At 32.9% G+C, this 19,540-nt stretch overlaps 1 protein-coding gene across 2 annotated transcripts; it reads right to left on the bottom strand.

The window, feature by feature from the left end:
• Positions 1-16,402: 16,402 nt before the first annotated feature.
• Positions 16,403-19,506, bottom strand: LOC140441856 (uncharacterized). 2 transcript variants are annotated; one of them, XM_072532809.1, is made up of 2 exons: positions 19,370-19,506; positions 16,403-17,416 (listed from the first exon to the last, which is right to left on the bottom strand). In XM_072532809.1, the coding sequence occupies exons 1-2, from the start codon at positions 19,383-19,385 to the stop codon at positions 16,554-16,556; spliced, it is 879 nt and encodes a 292-aa protein (XP_072388910.1). In that variant the 5' UTR covers positions 19,386-19,506; the 3' UTR covers positions 16,403-16,553. The 2 variants fall into 2 exon arrangements, with proteins under 2 accessions (XP_072388910.1, XP_072388908.1); XM_072532807.1 differs by lacking the exon at positions 19,370-19,506 and adding an exon at positions 18,102-18,540.
• Between the last annotated feature and the right edge of the window lie 34 nt (positions 19,507-19,540).

The following is a 19,540-nucleotide window of genomic DNA, read 5'->3' as shown; positions in this document are numbered from 1 at the left end:
CTTGAAACATAGTACAATTTGGTTCTATTTAGCGTTTCTTGTAGAGGAGAGATGGTATTCATAAGGAATCGTTGGCCCACCTTTGTCCAGATTCAAGATTTTTATCTCTGAGCCAATCAGTATTCCTTACTGGACCGGGAACTCATGAATTGGACTTATATAGGTATTAAAAAGATTTAGAAAATATTTTAGTAGATAATATTTTAGTAACATTTTTTGGCAAATATAAAGTGATCTTTTTTTGTACACACTGAGTAAATAAGCTCAGACCAAGAAAAAGTCTGTTACAATAATACCTAAGTTTTTTTGCTTAGAAACAAATTCTAAAATTACATTAGACAGTACATACCGGTTACTTGATTATTTCTAGTTGATTGTACCACTCCATACTTAAAGTATTCAAACAAAGAGGCTATGGTTCTAATGATTAGACGCTTATGGAGATCATCTTGGAGTTAATTATGATCATCAATAATTTGATGACGAAAAAGGAAATGTTTGTTTTGATATTAACATCTGATTCAGCTATCTACACTAAAAATAAACACGGACCCAAAACTTATCCTTGCAACACACCATAAACACATCGCGTATTGACAAAAATGTTCACTAGCACGGACACAAAAAAAAAATGTTTCAATCAAGGCTTTCTATCGAGAGCTTTCTTGCTTCTTGCTTAAAGCAAAAAACCAAGGGTAACAGGAATTAAATGATATCTAATTAGAAAGTTCATAAAAGTGTCTCTAATACTTAATGGTTTCCATGATTTTAACCGCTACATATGTTATAAATCGTTTTCTTAAATCGTCAGTCCATCTTGTAGGTGGTCGACCGACGCTTCTCTTGTCTTCCCTTGGCCTCCATTCAAATAACCTCTTTGTCCATCGCCCATCTGTCATTCTGGCTATGTGTCCTGCCCATCTCAATTTTAGTCTGGCTATCTTCTCGATGATGTCAGTCACTCCGGTTCTTCTCCTGATGTCTTCGTTGGTTATTCTGTCTCGCAGAGTTATTCCTAACATGGACCGCTCCATTCTTCTCTGCGTGACTCTCAGTTTGGTAGCTGCTGCTTTTGTTAAGGTAAGTGTTTCTGCTCCGTACGTCAAGACTGGGAGGACGCACTGATCAAATACCTTTCTCTTTAGGCATGTGGGCAGCTCACTTTAAAAAGTTTCTCTCAGTTTTCCAAATGCTGCCCACCCAAGGCCGATTCTTCTCTTCAGTTCATGAGTCTGGTTATCCCTGCCAATCATAATTTCATGTCCCAGGTATTTATATCTATCTACGAGTTCTATTTCTTTCCCACCAATACTGATGTTCTGGTTGGGTACCAAACTGACGATTTAAGAAGACTCAATAAAAACTGGATAAGAGCGGCCCAAGATAGACGGGGTTGGAAACATGAGGAAGAGGCCTATGTTCAGCAGTGGACTCTTGAGGCTGGATGATGATGACATATGTTATAAATTATTGATCTGTAAGTATAAAGGATCAGGAGCTTTTCTTTTTCTTCTTATTCTTTTTTTGGGATATGTCCTTGACAATTTACCCAGTTTACTTCGAGGGTAGACACTTTTTGTCTTGCTTCAGTAATCAGTGTCTACATACACTTATACGAGTATTCTTCCTTTATTTGTTTTGGGTTATTTTACATGTATACTTGTATTGGTATTTTTTTTATATTCTTCTCAGGCTAAAATTTTAGTAAGACAACACAACAAAGGTATAAACGTTTCTCGCTCGGGGGTAGCCTCCAAGCTTTGTACACACCAGAAATGCTACCGACGGATAAAGTAGAAGCACCCAGGACTGAAAGAAGGAAGATCATAGTTTATAAATTAATATTGAAGGTAGCAATAAAGTTACATACGATGTTTATTGTATTTTTATTAATATTTGTAAGGATTGTGCAAATATTTATGGGAGTGGGAAGTTTAGTTTTAGCTAATTCGGCATACAAGTCGAAATGTGATTTTGATTTAAGCGACATTCTAATAAAATATGGTTTAAGCCTCGCACTTGGCAACATTCGCAATAAGGATCATCTTTAACTCCAATTCTGAATAGATGAAGAGGGGATGAGCAATGACCCGTTCTCATACGGATGATCGTGGTTAAATGTCTCATACTGATATATTAGAATTTATTATGCCATATCCTTCGTTCAGCTTACCAGTTGGACCAAATCTCTTTTTTTTAAGTGTGATGTAAAATTTGAAAAAACTGTAGTTTGATATTCATGGAAATATTCAGGGAACGCTATATTAGCAAGATGGTCAGCCTTGTAGTTTCCAGTAATACCAGAGTGTCCTGGGATCCATAAGTAAGATTTTGATATTATTGTTCCTTGCTATGACAATTCTTCTTTTCGTTAAATACGGTACTTATATATGTTCTGTGTCTGTGTAGAAAACCCTGTTTTTTTAATTTTTTTAGTGCACTTTGGGAGTCAGCCATATTTGGGTAAGATTGGAGATTTCAGATGAAAATGAATAATTTATACCTGGAGAAAAACTCCAAATCCCGCTTTTCCCTTTTATAATCAACTTTTCAATTTATATAAACTTTTTTTGTAAATAGCAGTGACACAAGAAGTTTTTCAAATATTAAGCAGTGAATATGATGAGTAGGATAATTGTATAATAATTAATTAGTATTTAAATGGGAATAAGCCACAATTAAAGGTTAAAATGCGTTTATTGACGTTTCAATTTCGGAAATCGTTCTCAAAATACAAACATTAGTAAATTAAACAAATTTTGTTTTTTGTTACTTAGTGAAAAAATTCTTCTAATAATTTAATTTTATCTGACTCATCTATATTGACAATTCAGACTTACCTTATACATTTTAAAGTAGACGACTTTAAAATGATATTGCCAATATTGTTGAGTTGCGTTCCTGGGACGACTTTACTTATAAGATAGTTCATTCGATTACATGAAATCAATGAGTCAGATAAAATTAAATTATTAGAAGAATTTTTTCACTAAGTAACAAAAAACAAAATTTTTTTAATTTACTAATGTTTGTATTTTGAGAACGATTTCCGAAGTGGAAATTGAAAGGTCAATAAACGTATTTTAACCTTTAATTGTGGCTTATTCCCATTTAAATAGTAATTAATTTAAAATGCCACAAGAAAATAGCTTCAGAACAATGTATAATAATTGATAGTGGATATCTGTCTTCTTTCTACTCCAGGTGTCCAAATAAATTCAATTCTAAAAATATTTTTTTAAATCTGATATAATCAAAATGTATGTATATTCGCTTATATTTTTATATGGCATGTGTAACATTAGGCAACCAATTTAACGCGAATGAATATGAGAAACCAATTTTCATGTACGTTAATCATGTAAATTATTCAGGGTTGTTATTTCTAAAAAACTAATCCGGATCTACTTCTGCTAATGTGTTTAGGTATATAAAAATTAATTATAGATACCGATTTCTTTCGAACAAGAAATGATTTTTAGGTGCACGAGTTAAAAAAAGGTACCTATACATTATCTAAAAAATTACTTTTATTGGTTTAAAAATAAAAGATAAAATATGCAATATTGTATACCTATACTTTTAAAAACCGAAAAAAAAAATGACAACGGTTAGTACCTACAGACTGCAATAATTTTTTATATAATTTATCAATTTTCAATAGCTTCCATTGTAAACACATTCTTTGGGAAATAAGGATCATTATAAAGTCATTAGTAGAAGTGTTGTCGATTTGCGTACCGGCCATTAGACCAAAAACTTGTTGGCAAAAACTATAAAAGCTCAGTTCTATTTCATTTGCACAACGTGTAGTGTTAAATGTATTGAACTATCATCTGAACCAGTGCTTAATTTCTAAAATTTTAGGTGTGGGCACTCTTAAAGGGGGAAGCTCAGACCGGTGGGTATGGAATACACCCCAGGAAGGAGGGGGGCCCTCACCCAGGAAAACTTTTGAAAATTATAACTGTAAACCTTTGTTTTTAGGCCACCCAGACATAATAATACATTCATTTTTATAAAATACCAAGTGATATTTTAATGCTGTTTATTTTCTTTAAGGTGCTTGATTAGGATGTAAGAAAATAAAAACATGAATTTAAATTATTGAGTTTACTCTCTACTCTACTCTACTCCATTAACACCTTGTTGCCTACTTTAAATTTCCCAGAAATATTTGGTTTGATTTCATTGACCATTTTGTTTGAATCAATGAAGCTCGCCAATATTAATTTTTTAAGAATGGTAAAGTAAAATAAAAACAAATTGAGCCTTATTCACTCACAGTTTTATTTATACACATTACAGTAGTAATAATACATATTAATATGTAAATGGATGTTTGTTAATATAACACCTTGCTTGAACTACAAGTTTGCATATTTTACAAAAAAATTGCTTACCTTATGGGTACAAAACAATATTAATACATTCAAAATAAACCAACTTCTTGGAAAGGAAAAGGAAGCGTTTAATTACACACAAAATAAATGACACACAGAGTGGAGTAACACGGTTTCATTTTTTAAAATTTAGTGTAGTTTTAAAAAGTTAAGATTGATTATTTTATTTGCTTATTATAAAACAAATATGTACGGACGGATTTGTAGTATAATATTGTAAGGCAATACCAAGACTGTTGGTAAAATTAGTTGTTTGTTAATATTTTAAACTTTAAAGTGAAAACTACAAAAGAAACAACAATACACAAAACTAACTGTAGTAAGTACAAAAAAGAACTCAGAAACTTGAGTTCAGAACACAACTATAAGTTAGGCATAGAGGCTAGTTATTTTAATGAAAACTTAATGTTCTGAAATTCTAAAAGATATTTAAAAAACAGATTTAGGAAAAAAGTTCCCACAATGCAATGCTGTCTTCATTGTAAGTTTTCTGCCCTCGTTGTTTTGACTTGGTGTCAAGTGCAGAATGGTGTCTCTTCGCCAGCCAGGTTTTGACGTGTCGCTCGGGATTGTATCTAGCCACAGGAGGTCCTAGGAGCCTGATCCGCAATAAATCGCAAACAGTGCTAATGTAGAGTGAAGATCTAAGAGGAGACATAATTAGATTCATTGCAGAAAACCCAGATTCTGAACTTAAAAAATGGTGACAGCTTCATTACTACTGTGGAAAAAGTTTCGAAAATGTGCGGTGTGAGTGTTCGCGAAATTCAACGTCCGTGAAGAGGCCCAGCAAGGCAAACTGCACCGTTACAAAAAGGAAGAAAAACAGTTTCCAGTCCAATTCACGTGAGAATACTTACGATGAAGGAATGAAATCTCGAATAAGAAAAATTGTCCATGATTTTTTTTTTAAACATACCACCAACCGTCGACAGCATAATGAACAGAGTGAAGGCTGATGAGGACCTACCACCTTTTTCAAAAACCACATTTCGTAGGCTACTAAATGACATGCGTTTTGCATATGGTAAAAGAAGTCGAGATTCGATATTGATGGAAAGAAAAGATATCATATACTGGAGACACAAGTACCTCAGACAAATAAAACATTGAGGAAGAAGGATAATGTAAACCTTGTTTATACCGATAAGTCTTAAACTAACATCGGTGCTTCAGTCGAAAAGTGGAGGGACACAACGATCAAGAATCCACGAGATGCCTTCATAAAAGGACTCTCTGCTGGACTGAAAGCTCCAACCCAAAGAGGTCCTCGATTTGTTCTTTTTCATGCTGGAAACCAAATTGGTTTTATGGCATGGGCCGAAGTAACTTTCTTGGTCAAGAAGAGAAGCGCTGATTACCACGACGAAATGGACGGGGATATATATGAAGAATGATTTGAGAAAACGTTAATTCCAAACTTGCCGAAATACAAAGAAAACGTTGTCGTTTTGGATAACGCGTCATACCACTCCCCCAAATTTGATTTCCCGAAAAAATTGTAAAATAAAAGGCAAATCAAGGATTGGCTAATCGAAAAGAACATTTTCTTCGAGGAAGATTATCTAAAAAGTGAATTACTGGATACTGCGGCCACATTTAGAGAAGGGTAGGACAAGTACAAAATTGAAACCATTGCGGAAAAATATGGCGTTAAGATTTTGAGACTGCCGCCTTACCATTGTGAGCTGAACCCAATTGAGATAATGTGGAGTCAAGTGAAATGGTATGTGGCTTCAAACAACGTCGATTTTAAAGAAAAAACACTAGATAACTAAAAAACGGTTGATAAAAGAAGTTTATCAACGCGTATCTAAAGAGCAGTGGCATAATTATGTGAACCGTGTCAAGAAAATAGAAGAAAAAACGTTTGCGGTGGACAATCTGCAGGAAGATATTAAACCGGTGATAATTAATAGAGTTGATTCAGAAGATAAGGACGATTTAGATATGGATTACGATTAGTATTAATTAACGAGAGATATCTGATTTAATGCTCATTTGTTTTTTTAGTACCTATTGTACGTATAGTACATTTCTGTTGTGATATTCTTGTTTATTAAATCGGACCTACACATATGTTTCAAAGGGAAAATCTTTGATTCGTGTGATTTATCTATACTCATTTATGGAATGGGGCGGAAACACGCAAAAAAGATAGTAAACAAGATTCGCATGACTCACGGGAGCTATAGAACGCCATATACTCAGGGTCTCTCTGAGAGACCGAATCCCAAACGAAAAAATGCGTCATGGAACAAAAACAACAGACGTTATCAAAAGAATCACGTCTCTAAAATGGAATTGGATAGAATACGTCGCCAGATTATCTGACAACCGATTGACAAGACGTATTGTCGAATGAACACCCAAATAAGGAGCACGAAAAAGAATCAGAAGAAAAGGGAGGCCTATCGGACCGCCAGTATGGGTGCAGAAAAGGCAGATCTGCCATAGACGCCACAAACAGGTTATTAAGTGAGAGAGAAGCATGCAGGGGTAGGTGGATGGTGGCACTCTTCCGGGGTATCAAGAACGCATTCAACAACGCGAGCTGGGTAAATTATCAGAAGAAATGGAAATATCCCCATACCTGTAGAATTTGGTGAGGGATTATTTCACACACAGGAGCATTATAACTAAAGATAACACAAACACAATGCAGACATCTGCGGGAATGTCAGAGGACTCGGTCCTAGGACCGCTACACTGGAGAGTATATCTCCTTCTCCAAACAGAGCTTCAGTAAACACAATATATGCCGCGAAAAAAGCCGATCAAATAACAGCAGCGCTAACAAAGATCATGCCAAACATAGGAGGTCTGGGGACAGGTAGAAGGAGAATTCTCATGGAAGTAGTCCGCTCCATATTGTGTTATCGATTGCAAAAGGTTCACGGATGAGAGGACGGAGCTATATGAAAGGGTGGGCGAAGTTAAGGCGAAAAACATAATGGAAGTGGCGGAAGAGGGAAAATAAATACAAAAAATTCCTGGGGGCTATAACTAGAATAACAAAAGGAAAGAGATCCTAGAAAGGGAACGACAGTAGACATAAATAATAAAAGGGAAAACAGAAGAGAAGAAATCTGCGTATGCGTGTGGTCTAAACAAGACCAGCGGCGCGTGTGTAGCTGAGGGTGGTTTTAGTTGATAGGCAGAGCATCATGGACGCACCCGAAGGCACGATTTCCTAAAGGGGAAATTTACTCGAATGTATCTATCCATTTACTCTGAATCCAACACATGTCTTTAGAAAATATTATACGCATAATGTAGCGTGTTAGCAGTAACTGCATGCGCAAGACAGAGATAGATGTTAGAGCCGAGGAAGACCTATGTCCAGCAATGGACGCGTACAGGTTGATCATGATGATGATGCAGACTATAAATTGAAAAGGATTCTTTGTTAGGTGCTCCCACTACAGAAAATGTACACTTGATATATTATGATTATTCCAACAGATTATAAATGATTTTTGTTGATAAATGAAGTTCACCACCTTCATTTGTTTTATGAATAATACATTATAATTGATTAAATTTTCTTATATAATCTTTCTTTAGTCTTCATAATTGGTTTAAATAAAACACAGCAAACATTAACAGAAATTTTTATAATTGAATATAATATAATATTATACTTTTGTTTAACAACTAATTAATTAAAATACTACAATAAACAAAGTACTGACAAACGGGTAGTATCAATTCTCTAACAAACTATACAAGTACCACTAGTAGTTTAGGAACTATATAAAACATCACAGAAAAAATATACATACTTTTTTTACATTACAATTGTTAATATTTTTATTAATAATTTAGTATTAAAAAGACAGAGCGTGGCACTTGGGAGTGCCGACAGAAGTGAATATTTCTTGGGCGCGTTATTAGTATATGTGGGATAATGAAATTTTATGTCTGCTTATTACTGAAATGTTAATATTTTTGTATAATAACGCCACACAAAAGTTGAAAAGTCTTAAGATGGCGCCGACTGGTGAGCAGCGTTTAAATGTGCTCTCTCTAGTTAGTGACGAAAATTTCCTAGTGCTGTCAAAGTAAAGCTACTAAAATCTTAGTTTGTGTACAGTGTAGAAATGTTTTTCATTTGTTATGTGCAACCAGAAGTAAGCTTCAATGCATCAAAATTTGTGACACACGAATAATGTTCTGTAAAACAAACGAGAAATATAATGACGTTGAGGAGAATTTCCAAGGTAAACCCGATCTATACAAAGAAAATGAGCTACTTAAAAATATTATAAAAGAAAAAGAGGAAAAATTTAATTAATTACTAGAAAATAATTCTCTTTTAAAACAAAACAATCGTTATCTACAAGAGAAGATAAGCCAAATGGAAGCAAAAACTGAACCTGTTAAACAACCAGTTTTAAATGAGTCAAACAAAAAACACCTTAGTCATATCAAACAATTAACTCCAAATTATAAAATTACAAATAAATTCCAAACACCGGTGTTGCCAACTGTTGCCGAAAGTAGTAGAAGCCCTAAAAATAATTCAACATCTGTAGAACTTAGTAATGCACAGCTGAATAAAATGCAAACTTTAGTAAATATAAATGAAGATATGGGACAAGACAATAATAGTTTTACCATGGTTAGTCCACTCAAAGAAGAAAACTAGACAAACAAAAAAGAACTACGGTGAAAATGATAAAGCTACCGACTTAGGAGTTCAAAGAAAGGCTTGGCTTTAACTTTTTAGAGTTAAACGAAGTGTCACAACAGAAACTATCTTCGATTATCTAAAAGATCAGGAAGTGTTTAAAGAGGCTGATATTATTATTAGAGAACTACCAACTAACGAAAACCAAAACAAATGTTTTATGTGTGGTGTCAACTTCGAATTAAAAGACGAAATCTATAAACCGTCGACTTGGCCAAGATCTGTCGCTTACAAGCGTTTCGATTTCCGGAAATACCAAGAATATAATGGTCGTCCCGAGGATTTTTAAGTAATTTCTTCGTTAGGGACTCTCAAACCCAAAGTTAATGTCAAATATCCATAGTTCATCAAAATATCCGAAATCGATGTATTAATGAAAGTAAACCGACAAACATATATTTCCCTATTTTACACTGCAATATACAGGAAGGACTTGCATGTAAATCTTACGATATAAATTTGATACTTCAAAGTAATAATGTGAATGTTTTAAGCATTAGTGAACACTAGTTGAAAGAAGATAAACTTACAGTAACCAATATTGAAAACTTTAATTTAGTGTCTTATTTCGCAAGAAATGATAAAGAAAGTTTAGGTGTATGCATATTTGTAAATAATAAGTTTAGTGTTGAACGAATGGTGTATTGAAAGCAAAGTTGAAATATGTGGAGTAAAATTTAAAGTTCATGGAAGTAAAAAATATTTATTTATTGTAACTATATACAGACCTCCTTATAGTGTGAATTTTAATACTTTTATCACGAAGTTAGAACTATTGTTGCAGAACAAAAATGATTTTTACGTTATATGTGAAGATTTTAATATAAATTTTTTAGAAAATAGCAATCAGAAAAATATTTTAGTAAACTTATTTTTAGAATACAACATTAAATTTCACATAAATGTACCTATTAGAATTACTAAAAATTCTTCAATGTGTATTGACAACTTTTTTTCCAATTTATATGTTCAAAAGGTGAGTGTATGTGACACATTTCTATCAGATCATACTTATCAATGTTGTGCTTTTGATATGAAAGTTACTGGAAAAAATCCTCAAATTGTTTTGACCAGAAACTTATGCGATGCCAACTTAATAACTTTTCAAAATATTTTAGCTAATATTGATTGGAGTGATCTATACTGTGGCTAGTAGTTTTGAAGAAAAATTTTCAATATTTTATGATACTTTCTTATATGTATTATTATAATACTACTTTCTTAAAACGTAGAGTATCTACCAGACCAAAACAAAAACGTGGTTTGCACCTAATATTAAGGGGTGCATGATCAATGGTGTCAGATAAATGGATTAAGAAAACAACTCAATAACCCACAGTATTCGGAAGGATACAAGAAATTTAAACAAGAATATCAAAATTTTGTTAAAAATCATAAAAAGGAACAATATGATAATAAATTTAGAAATAGCAATAATGTAATGAAGGAAAGTTGAAAAATAATTAATAAAAATAGAGGTAAAGACTGTCAATCGAATAAAAATTTAATATCTTTTAGTAACAACGGTGACTTACAAAATTATCATAAAGCTGATCAAATCAACAATTATTTTATTAATGCTGTAAAAAATAATGAACTATCAGTTGTTAACAGTACCATACAAATTGACCAATTCAATTTAAGTTTCTTTTTATCACCAACCGCTGAAAAAGAAGTTATATCTATTGTAATAAAAACTGCTTCTAAAACAGCTGCAGGGGTAGACGAAATTGATGGAGAAGCTTTGAAACATGTTGCCACTTATATAGCTTTATCACTATCTTACCCCATAAATGAATCATTTACATGCGGAATATTTCCAGATATAAGGGAATTGAAAGGAGTCCCTATTTTTAAAAATAAAGGATCTGCAACGGATATTGCAAACTATAGGCTGATTTGTGTGTCAAGTCAGTTCTCTAAAATATTTGAAGCAGCCTACGCAAATAGATTTAGATTATTTAGAACATTTTAAAATTCTTCCTTTTATTCAAAACGGGTTTAGAAAAAACAAATCTACAAATACTGCTATTTCTGACTGTCTTCCAATTTATTTATAAAGCATTAAATGATAAATTAAATGTGTTAGGTCTTTTTTATGACCTTAGTCGTGCATTTGATACGGTTGATCGTGAACTCTTATTACAAAAATTGCAGGGTATTGGAGTGCGTGGTATACCGTACAATTGGGCCCTATCTTATCTAAGTAATAGAATTCAAGTAGTCACAGTGGAAAATGTAACGTCGAGGCCACTTCAATGTACGATGGGTGTTCCTCAAGGCTCAATACTGGGGCCTTTATTTTTCACTATATTTTTAAGTGACCTATACACGTTTTGTTCAATGCCAGATAAAATTGTTCAGTATGCTGATGATACCAATATTCTCATAGTCTCACAGTGAACCCATACAACTGGTGGAAAATACCAATGTTGCGTCTACTGAATTTAGCACATATTGTAAAAATAATGGACTCAAGCTCAACGTAACAAAAACACATTTTATGCCTTTCTTGTCAAAAAACTCCAAATTCTGACTTTTATTTACATGTGGTTGGCAAATTAGTACAAAGTTATACTACAACAAAATTTTTGGGGGTAACCCTAGATCATAAACTTACATGGGAAACTCACGTAAATTATGTATCAGCAAAGTTAAGTACATGTAGCTATATAATGCGTAATTTAAGAGAAACTGTCTCATTTGATATATTGCGAATGATTTACTTTAGTCCAGCCTGATATTCAGTATGGCTTAATATTTTGGGGTTGCTCATCTCATCTTGAACGAGCATTTATAGCTCAAAAGAAAGTTTTAAGAAGTATGTATGGTGTTCCATTTTCAGATAGTTGCAAGCCACTATTTAAGAAGTCTAATATTTTAACACTACCTAGCCTTTTAATTTTCCAATTAATATTGCACATTGAGGAAAACAAGCTCAAGTTTGACAGAAATGAGGACATTCACTCACATGATACTAGAGGTAAATCAAATTTTTGACAACCTTTCTCTGGATTAGGTGTATCCCAACATGTACCTGAATATATTGGAATAAAATGTTATAGTAAAATAGTCAATATATTAACTCTCAGTAATTCTTCATATAAAGGTTTTCGCCAAACTGTGTATTCATTTTTAATGGACAACACATTCTACAGTGTTGATGGATTTTTAAATTTTCAACATTTTTGCAACAATAGTTCTAAATTTATATTTGAAACATTTACTTCTTATTTATTTTATAGTAATCACTTTTATTTTAATCATGTGTACTTTTACTACCTATATATATTGTACTCTTTTGTACTAAAATTTTGACTAGTCCGATAAGATTTATACATTTTTTGTAAAAATTGTGTAAACTTTGTGGATAAAGAAATTCTATCTATCTATCTATCACATTTTTGTTCTTAATATAAAAAATCTTAATTTTTTTCTTTAAAAATTTTGTTTAATCATTTTAGTAATTTACAAAATTTGTGTATATATAATATAGAATTTATTCATCATTCCTATTTTCATTATATTATTATTATCTTGCATTTATCTTTAATTACTTTATTTTGATTATCATTATATTCTAAAAAATAGTATATATAAGATCACCATATTATTCCGATACATGTTAAAATATTGTATCAAAATTTTATTGACAAAAAAAACAAGAATTAAACTACAGAATGCCATAAATCCACTTTGAACACAGATGTGATTGAACATGAGAAAATGTTAACAAGTAATTAAATTTGATCAAGAGAATAATGGAGCACACTGGAACCAGCGTGCTCAAGTCAAGGTCGAAGACCAACTGACCGACCAAGTGAAGATCATGCGAGGAGTAAGGCAAGGATGTGTGCTATCGCCGACTCTTTTCAATATGTACTCTGAGGAGATTTTTAATGAAGCCCTCACAAACCTAGACATGGGAATCCGAGTGAACGGTGAATACATCAATAATATCCGCTACGCCGATGACACTGTGTTACTAGCAACCAGCCTAAACGATCTGCAGGCCTTACTAGACCGAGTGCGAACTGTGAGCGTATCATACGGACTGAACCTTAATATTAAGAAAACTAAATTCATGGTTGTCAGCCGTACAAATTTAGATCCCGGGGCACTAATGGCAGGTAACGAAGAGATCCAGAGAGTCGACAGATTCACTTACCTCGGAACTACCCTCAACGTACAATGGGACTACGCTCAAGAGATTAGATCCAGAATTGAAATGGCACGGTCTACATTTATTAAGTTGAGATCCTTGCTGTGCTGTAGTGATCTCAGTTTGGGAACCAAGATGCGGATAGTGAGGTGCTACGTTCTTCCAGTGTTACTATATGGAGTTGAAGCCTGGACACTGACGCAAGCCACTGAAAAACGAATCGAAGCCTTCGAGATGTGGATATACAGAAGGATACTAAAAATATCTTATGTGGACCATGTCACCAACGTTGAGGTCCTACAGCGCATGACAAAAGAAAAAGAAGTGCTTAATTTAATTAAACAACGTAAGCTTGAGTACCTCGGCCACGTGATGCGGAACGAAGAAAAATATCGAATTCTTCAACTTGTTATGCAGGGTAAAGTATTTGGCAGAAGAGGACCGGGACGCCGTCGTATCTCGTGGTTGAAAAATATCCGACAATGGTTTGGGATGACCTCAGCGGAGCTGTTTCGCAGAGCAGGCAACAAAACCATGATAGCCTTGATGATCGCCAACATCCGGACCGGATAAGGCACTGAAGAAGAAGAAGAAGAGAATAATATCTGATGATATAGCTGAATCTTATATAATGCACCGATAATAACCTTTAGTTGAGAGATTTAAAAGAATAGTTGATAAATATGTTTGTAGCACTATTCTTCTTCTAGTTCCATGACCGTTATCGATCGTTGGATATCATGTTGGCTACCATATTCGCTATCGTGACTTTATTGACAGCAGCTCTAAATAACGATGTAGTTGATTTTCCAAACCATTGCCTTAGATTTTTCAGCCATGATGATCTTCTTCTACCAGGACCACGATTACCTTGGATCTTTCCCTGAAGGATCAGATGTAAAAGATCATATTTTTCAGGGTGTCCCATAATGTGACCGAAGTATTCCAGCTTGCGTTTCTTTATTATATTGACCAGTTGTGTTGTTTGGTTCAGCCGTCTAAGTTCCTCCTCATTTCTAACTCTGTCGACCCAGCTTATTTTCAGTAGTCGTCTGTATACCCACATCTCAAAGGCTGTCAAGCGTCTAAGGATAGCCTCAGTTAGGGTCCACGCTTCCACTCCATACAGCAGGACAGGAAAGATGTAGCAAGATGTCATTCGAACTCTAAGGTCAATGCTAAGATCACTATAGGTCAAGCACTATATAGACAAGAATGAGAAACCAAACTTAACAAAATCATCAGAAACTAAAAGAAAAGAAGATTGATATTTTTACAAATACCTTTTTACTAGAAAAATTTTCCTCGTACATGTCTAAACACGACGCAAACCGTACGGTAGATAAGTTACATGTATTATTTTTGGTATACTCGATCAAATATATGGCAAAATGTATATTGGACGGACATTTGCTAATAGGACTGAAGTACTGTGGCAAATAGACAGGAATCAGCTCAGAATCATCTTCCTTACTGTGAGTCTCCTTACTATAAGTTACTCTAAAAACATCTGATACCCATCCAATATACCTATATAAGCTGGTACAGAGTTCCAGAATACTGGAATGGATATCATTAATCCAGTTGGCTGCAGTACAAACGGTTTATAACAGATAGCTTGAAAAATCCACTCATCTTACGTCTTACAAATATGTTTGTTGAATTAGTGTTCGGTACGAGCACTCTTAGTTAGTAAATATGATTTTTTACTATTCCTGTTTTCACGTTCCGAATGAAACCCAAATATATATTTTACCAACTATTCTCTTAATCTAGTTATTGTCTTCTTGTGTCTAGAAATCTAATAGATATATATATATATATATATATATATATATATATATATATATATATATATATATATATATATATATATATATGTATACGGGCCTGGACAGGAGTATAAGCCGCCCATTAATAGGAGCACTTTTGATGCGATTTTTTCGCCGGGACCACACCGCCTTTTCTTTGTTTTCTTGTTCTCTTCTTTCTTTAAAGGTTGTTATGTGATTTCGCCAGATTGGTGATTAAGCTCGATTCTTTTCTATTTTTGTTCTCCAGTTAGGTTTCTTCATTCTGTTAATATCTTCTGTGATCTGATCTTCCCGTCTGAACTTTGGTTTCCCTAGAAGACTTGTATTTTTAATTTAATATTTCCTTTGAGCCTGAGCCATTTCAACCTTTGAGCCTTTCTGTATCTGACTAGCTTCTCTTGGCTGTCTTTTGTTGTATCTAGAATATAAATTTTATATATAGAAAACTTTTGATTAAATGTTTTTAATCTAGAATATAGATTTTAAATCTAGAACACTTTTGAACTCTTCACAAAACTTTTCATGGGTCGTAAAATTTTCCGGAAATTGGTTAACATTTGTTTTTAAAACTACTACAAAATCTCGTTTATCTTCGGAATTTTAAATGTACAAAAACTACGTCAATAATACTGCTTCACAAGTACAAATGATTTACTTAATTCTAAATATTTACACAAATCGAATCTAAAGTAAATAGAATTATTATCAAGTTTATAAAATGAAGACTAGATAAACAATAAACTATACCTATAGAAGAAACCTTTTTTAGAAATGTGGTGCTCAAATTTATCCGAAAAAATCTAAGGGTTTCCACGAACTTCCGGGTTATCGTGTCCATTTTGGACGACCCTTATGCCAACATTTCACTTTTGTAGAGTTTTTTCATTAGGAAAAGGTTGTTAATATCAGTGATTCAAGCACTCAACATACCCAAAGGTGAAAACCAACAACAGGAGATTCATGTTTCACTTCTGGATACATTAAGTGGTATGTGCAAAATTGTTTCTCCTGACTATTAGTCTTCTACCCTAAGTACGTTGAGTACCTTAATCAATACCTAATCTTAAACCAATACAGTGATCAGCCTTCCCCTGTCCCTGAAGAAGTTACCTACGAGAGTAACGATTTATCGAGATGAGAGTCATACTCACATAAGAGTCAAAATATAAGAGTTCGAAAATGACATGATCCAAGCCCATAAGACGAAGAGTCAACTATAACAGAAGTCAATTAAAAAGGTTTCCTGTTCTGCTAAATATAGGTATAATTGTAAGAAAACTATGTTTCAAAAGTCAAAAGACGCAACTAACAATATAAGTAAATTGAAAAGTGTAAAATATACATTTATTGGTAAAGAAAACCTCAAAATTTTATACATATCAATATTAAACAAATTTATAGAGTATCTTAAGATTAGATAAAATTTATCACAATATATTCCGTTGAAGTACACACCACCAACATTAAACACAGCAATAATATTAATGAATAACATTAAGATCAAATACAGGAGGCCTTTTTGGTAAAGTACACCCTGTTTGCCTAATAATTTCATTAGCAGTGTAGCATCCTAAAGTAGCACACCAGTCAAGTGGTTTCTTTTCCAGCAATCCAGCTAAGAATCCTCCAACAAAGGCATCCCCTGCACCTATGGAATCTTTAAATTTATCTTCTTCAACATCCATCACATGGAATTCAAAGTATTCTCCTTCTCCATGATGACATTGCCCTGGATTTGCTCCATCGGTTATTACAACAATGTTACCATGCACTTTTTGTAGTTTGTATATACTGTTTTTTAGTATTTTTTGAATAAGTTCTTTGACAGTGCTAAATTTCATTAATTTTGCAACAGCTTCAAACTCACGCTTATTACCGAAAATTATATCGCAATGTTCAACAAAATATTGTAAAGTGTCTGGTACCATATCACAAACATACACTCCAGAAATATTAAATGCAACCATCAGTTTCAGAGTATTACAACAATCCAGCACATATTTAGCTGCTTCTTCTCGCTTCGTCAAGAAAAAACCCTCTATATATGCTAAATCTGCATCATACATAATAGACCTTATATTTGTACGTCTGATTTGCTCTACTTTAAAGTATTCAGCAGCACCCACATTAGCTACTAGGGATCTTTGACTGCCATCAACTAAACAAACTGTTGCTCCGGTTGGAATATTTTGCACAATATATTCTGTTTTAACACCATCTGCCTCCATTAAAGATTTTACTAGAGACCCCTTCTCATCATTGCCAACTGAACCAATCATAAATGCTTCATGGACTTTTCCAGTAAACCACTGAAATACTCGTAAAGTGTTTTGTGCACAACCACCTGAAATGTAACAACAAATTAAAGAGTACTTAATTTAAAAAAAAAAATTATGGTTGTTCGATTAGTTTTATAGTGTGTTAAAAGATGGAGCTATTAGGGGCGTGATTTTATTTTTCTAAAGAACCAAAAAAGTACTACTATTTAAAGATACTCATAATTTCAACTCTCACTAGGAGCAGTAACCATAGTTGAATAATGTATTTCAATTTGTTTCATTCATTTTAAGGTCAATATTTGGTACCACACTTTCTATAAAATTCAAGATATCATCTGCAAGCTAATATTTATACCTACATTTTTTGTTATTACTGCCCCTATGGTGTTGACTTTTGACTCTCTGATTATTTTCTCTAACGTGATGTTAAATAATACAGAATAAAGCATCTCTCTTGATTTCTCATTCAGTTTTGCATTGAAGTTAGTCAAAAGTCTTATTTGTGCTAGTGTTAAATATGGTACAATAAATAAATGGATATTTGAATCTTAAATATTATAATGGATGCCTGTAAACTAAACTACCTATAATTATTTTTGTTCACTACTTTCTCAATATTTATCAGAATATGAAACAATGAAACACTCATACTTATGGAAATCTCACTTCTATGGAAATCAAAATGGATAAAATACTATGTTTCTATAATAATATTTGTTTCTAGTTTTAAAAATATATTTTGAAGCCAACCTGCTGCACAAGTTGTCTCCATATCCTTAACATCCTGCAACAGCTGTTTCAAGAGATAAAGTGGTACCTCCTTTTGGCTGTCTATGGGAAGATCATATTTTTGAATAAGAGTTGTATCTTTTACTGTAACTATCGTATCCAATAATGGGTTTCCAAATGCCACAATCATTTTAAATTTCACTAAACTGAAAAGATAACACAAATTCTCACTTAAACATTTTAAAAATTAAAAGAATGTTCTCAATCCTCTTAATAAGTTGTTATCATTTTTATCATTTGTTTTTTGTTCCCTTTAAATGTATGATAACAATAAAATAAAAACAAACACTAAACCTCACATTTTAATCGAGTGTGTGATTAATACTAATGAACGCATTCTAGATGATAAAAAAATATATCATAGTGGTGACGGTGAAACTAGATCATTAGAAGCATAATATCTAAATCTAAATAGAAAAATATAATTATTTTAAATCCCTTTATTATTTTCTTCCGTTAGATGGTTAGATGTTTCCTTAATAATATGCAACACAACACACAGAATAGGTTAATTCTGTTAATGACACTCTATTTTTAGAGGATTTTCACGTTTTCACTTGATTGCTGAAGTAATAGCTCCTTAAGAGTATATATTAAAAACTAATATATAGGTACTTAAGTATATACTATTTTATTAACAGATAAAAATAAAAATATATATTTCAAATTTTATTATTAAAATGGATCAAATTATTTTTGAATTATTTATAGCACCCTCGTATAAATGGTGTGAATTTAAAATTACAATGAATTTCATTTCACCCCCTCCAGCACATTCCCCTCCTGTATCAATTTTTTAATGAGGGAAGGATGTGTTGTGGGGTTAACATCGGGGCGTGGGAAAATACCTTGTGGGAAAGAGTGGGTGGCCAAACATTTATTTGATTTGATACAACAGTAATTTAAAAAGAGATTACCTCCGCTTCCATTCCAACTAAAAGTGTTCATTCTGAATCATTGATGTAGAGATGTTACTGAACATAATGAAATATGAGAGCATATCACTTAAGCAATTATCTTTTACTAAAAAGTCTAGTTGGTCTTAATAAAGCACATTAGTACTCCGTTCTTTTAATAAACTTATCGAAAATGGTAGCATTAAGAATAAAGAGAAATTTAAATTGTGTGATTACTCGAAATTTCGCTCTACAACTCTTTTCATCGAAAAAACAAATAATTTTAAAGTTAGAAGTTAACTGTCTGAATATAAGAAATAAATACATACATACCTTTCCACTCCATCATAAAATCCTAAGTTGTTAAAAATATTTTTCAGTTCCAAGATCCGATTCATTATTACATATTTGATCCAATGAATCTTTATTTTCGTTCTTTTAATACCAACTCTAATATAATGAGAATTCAGATCTATTATTATTGCTTTAGGAAGCGCTTTACAG

The sequence above is a fragment of the Diabrotica undecimpunctata genome, chromosome 5, assembly GCF_040954645.1.
Source record: "Diabrotica undecimpunctata isolate CICGRU chromosome 5, icDiaUnde3, whole genome shotgun sequence".
NCBI lineage: Eukaryota > Metazoa > Arthropoda > Insecta > Coleoptera > Chrysomelidae > Diabrotica > Diabrotica undecimpunctata.
This window is presented reverse-complemented; position numbering and strand designations above follow the sequence as displayed.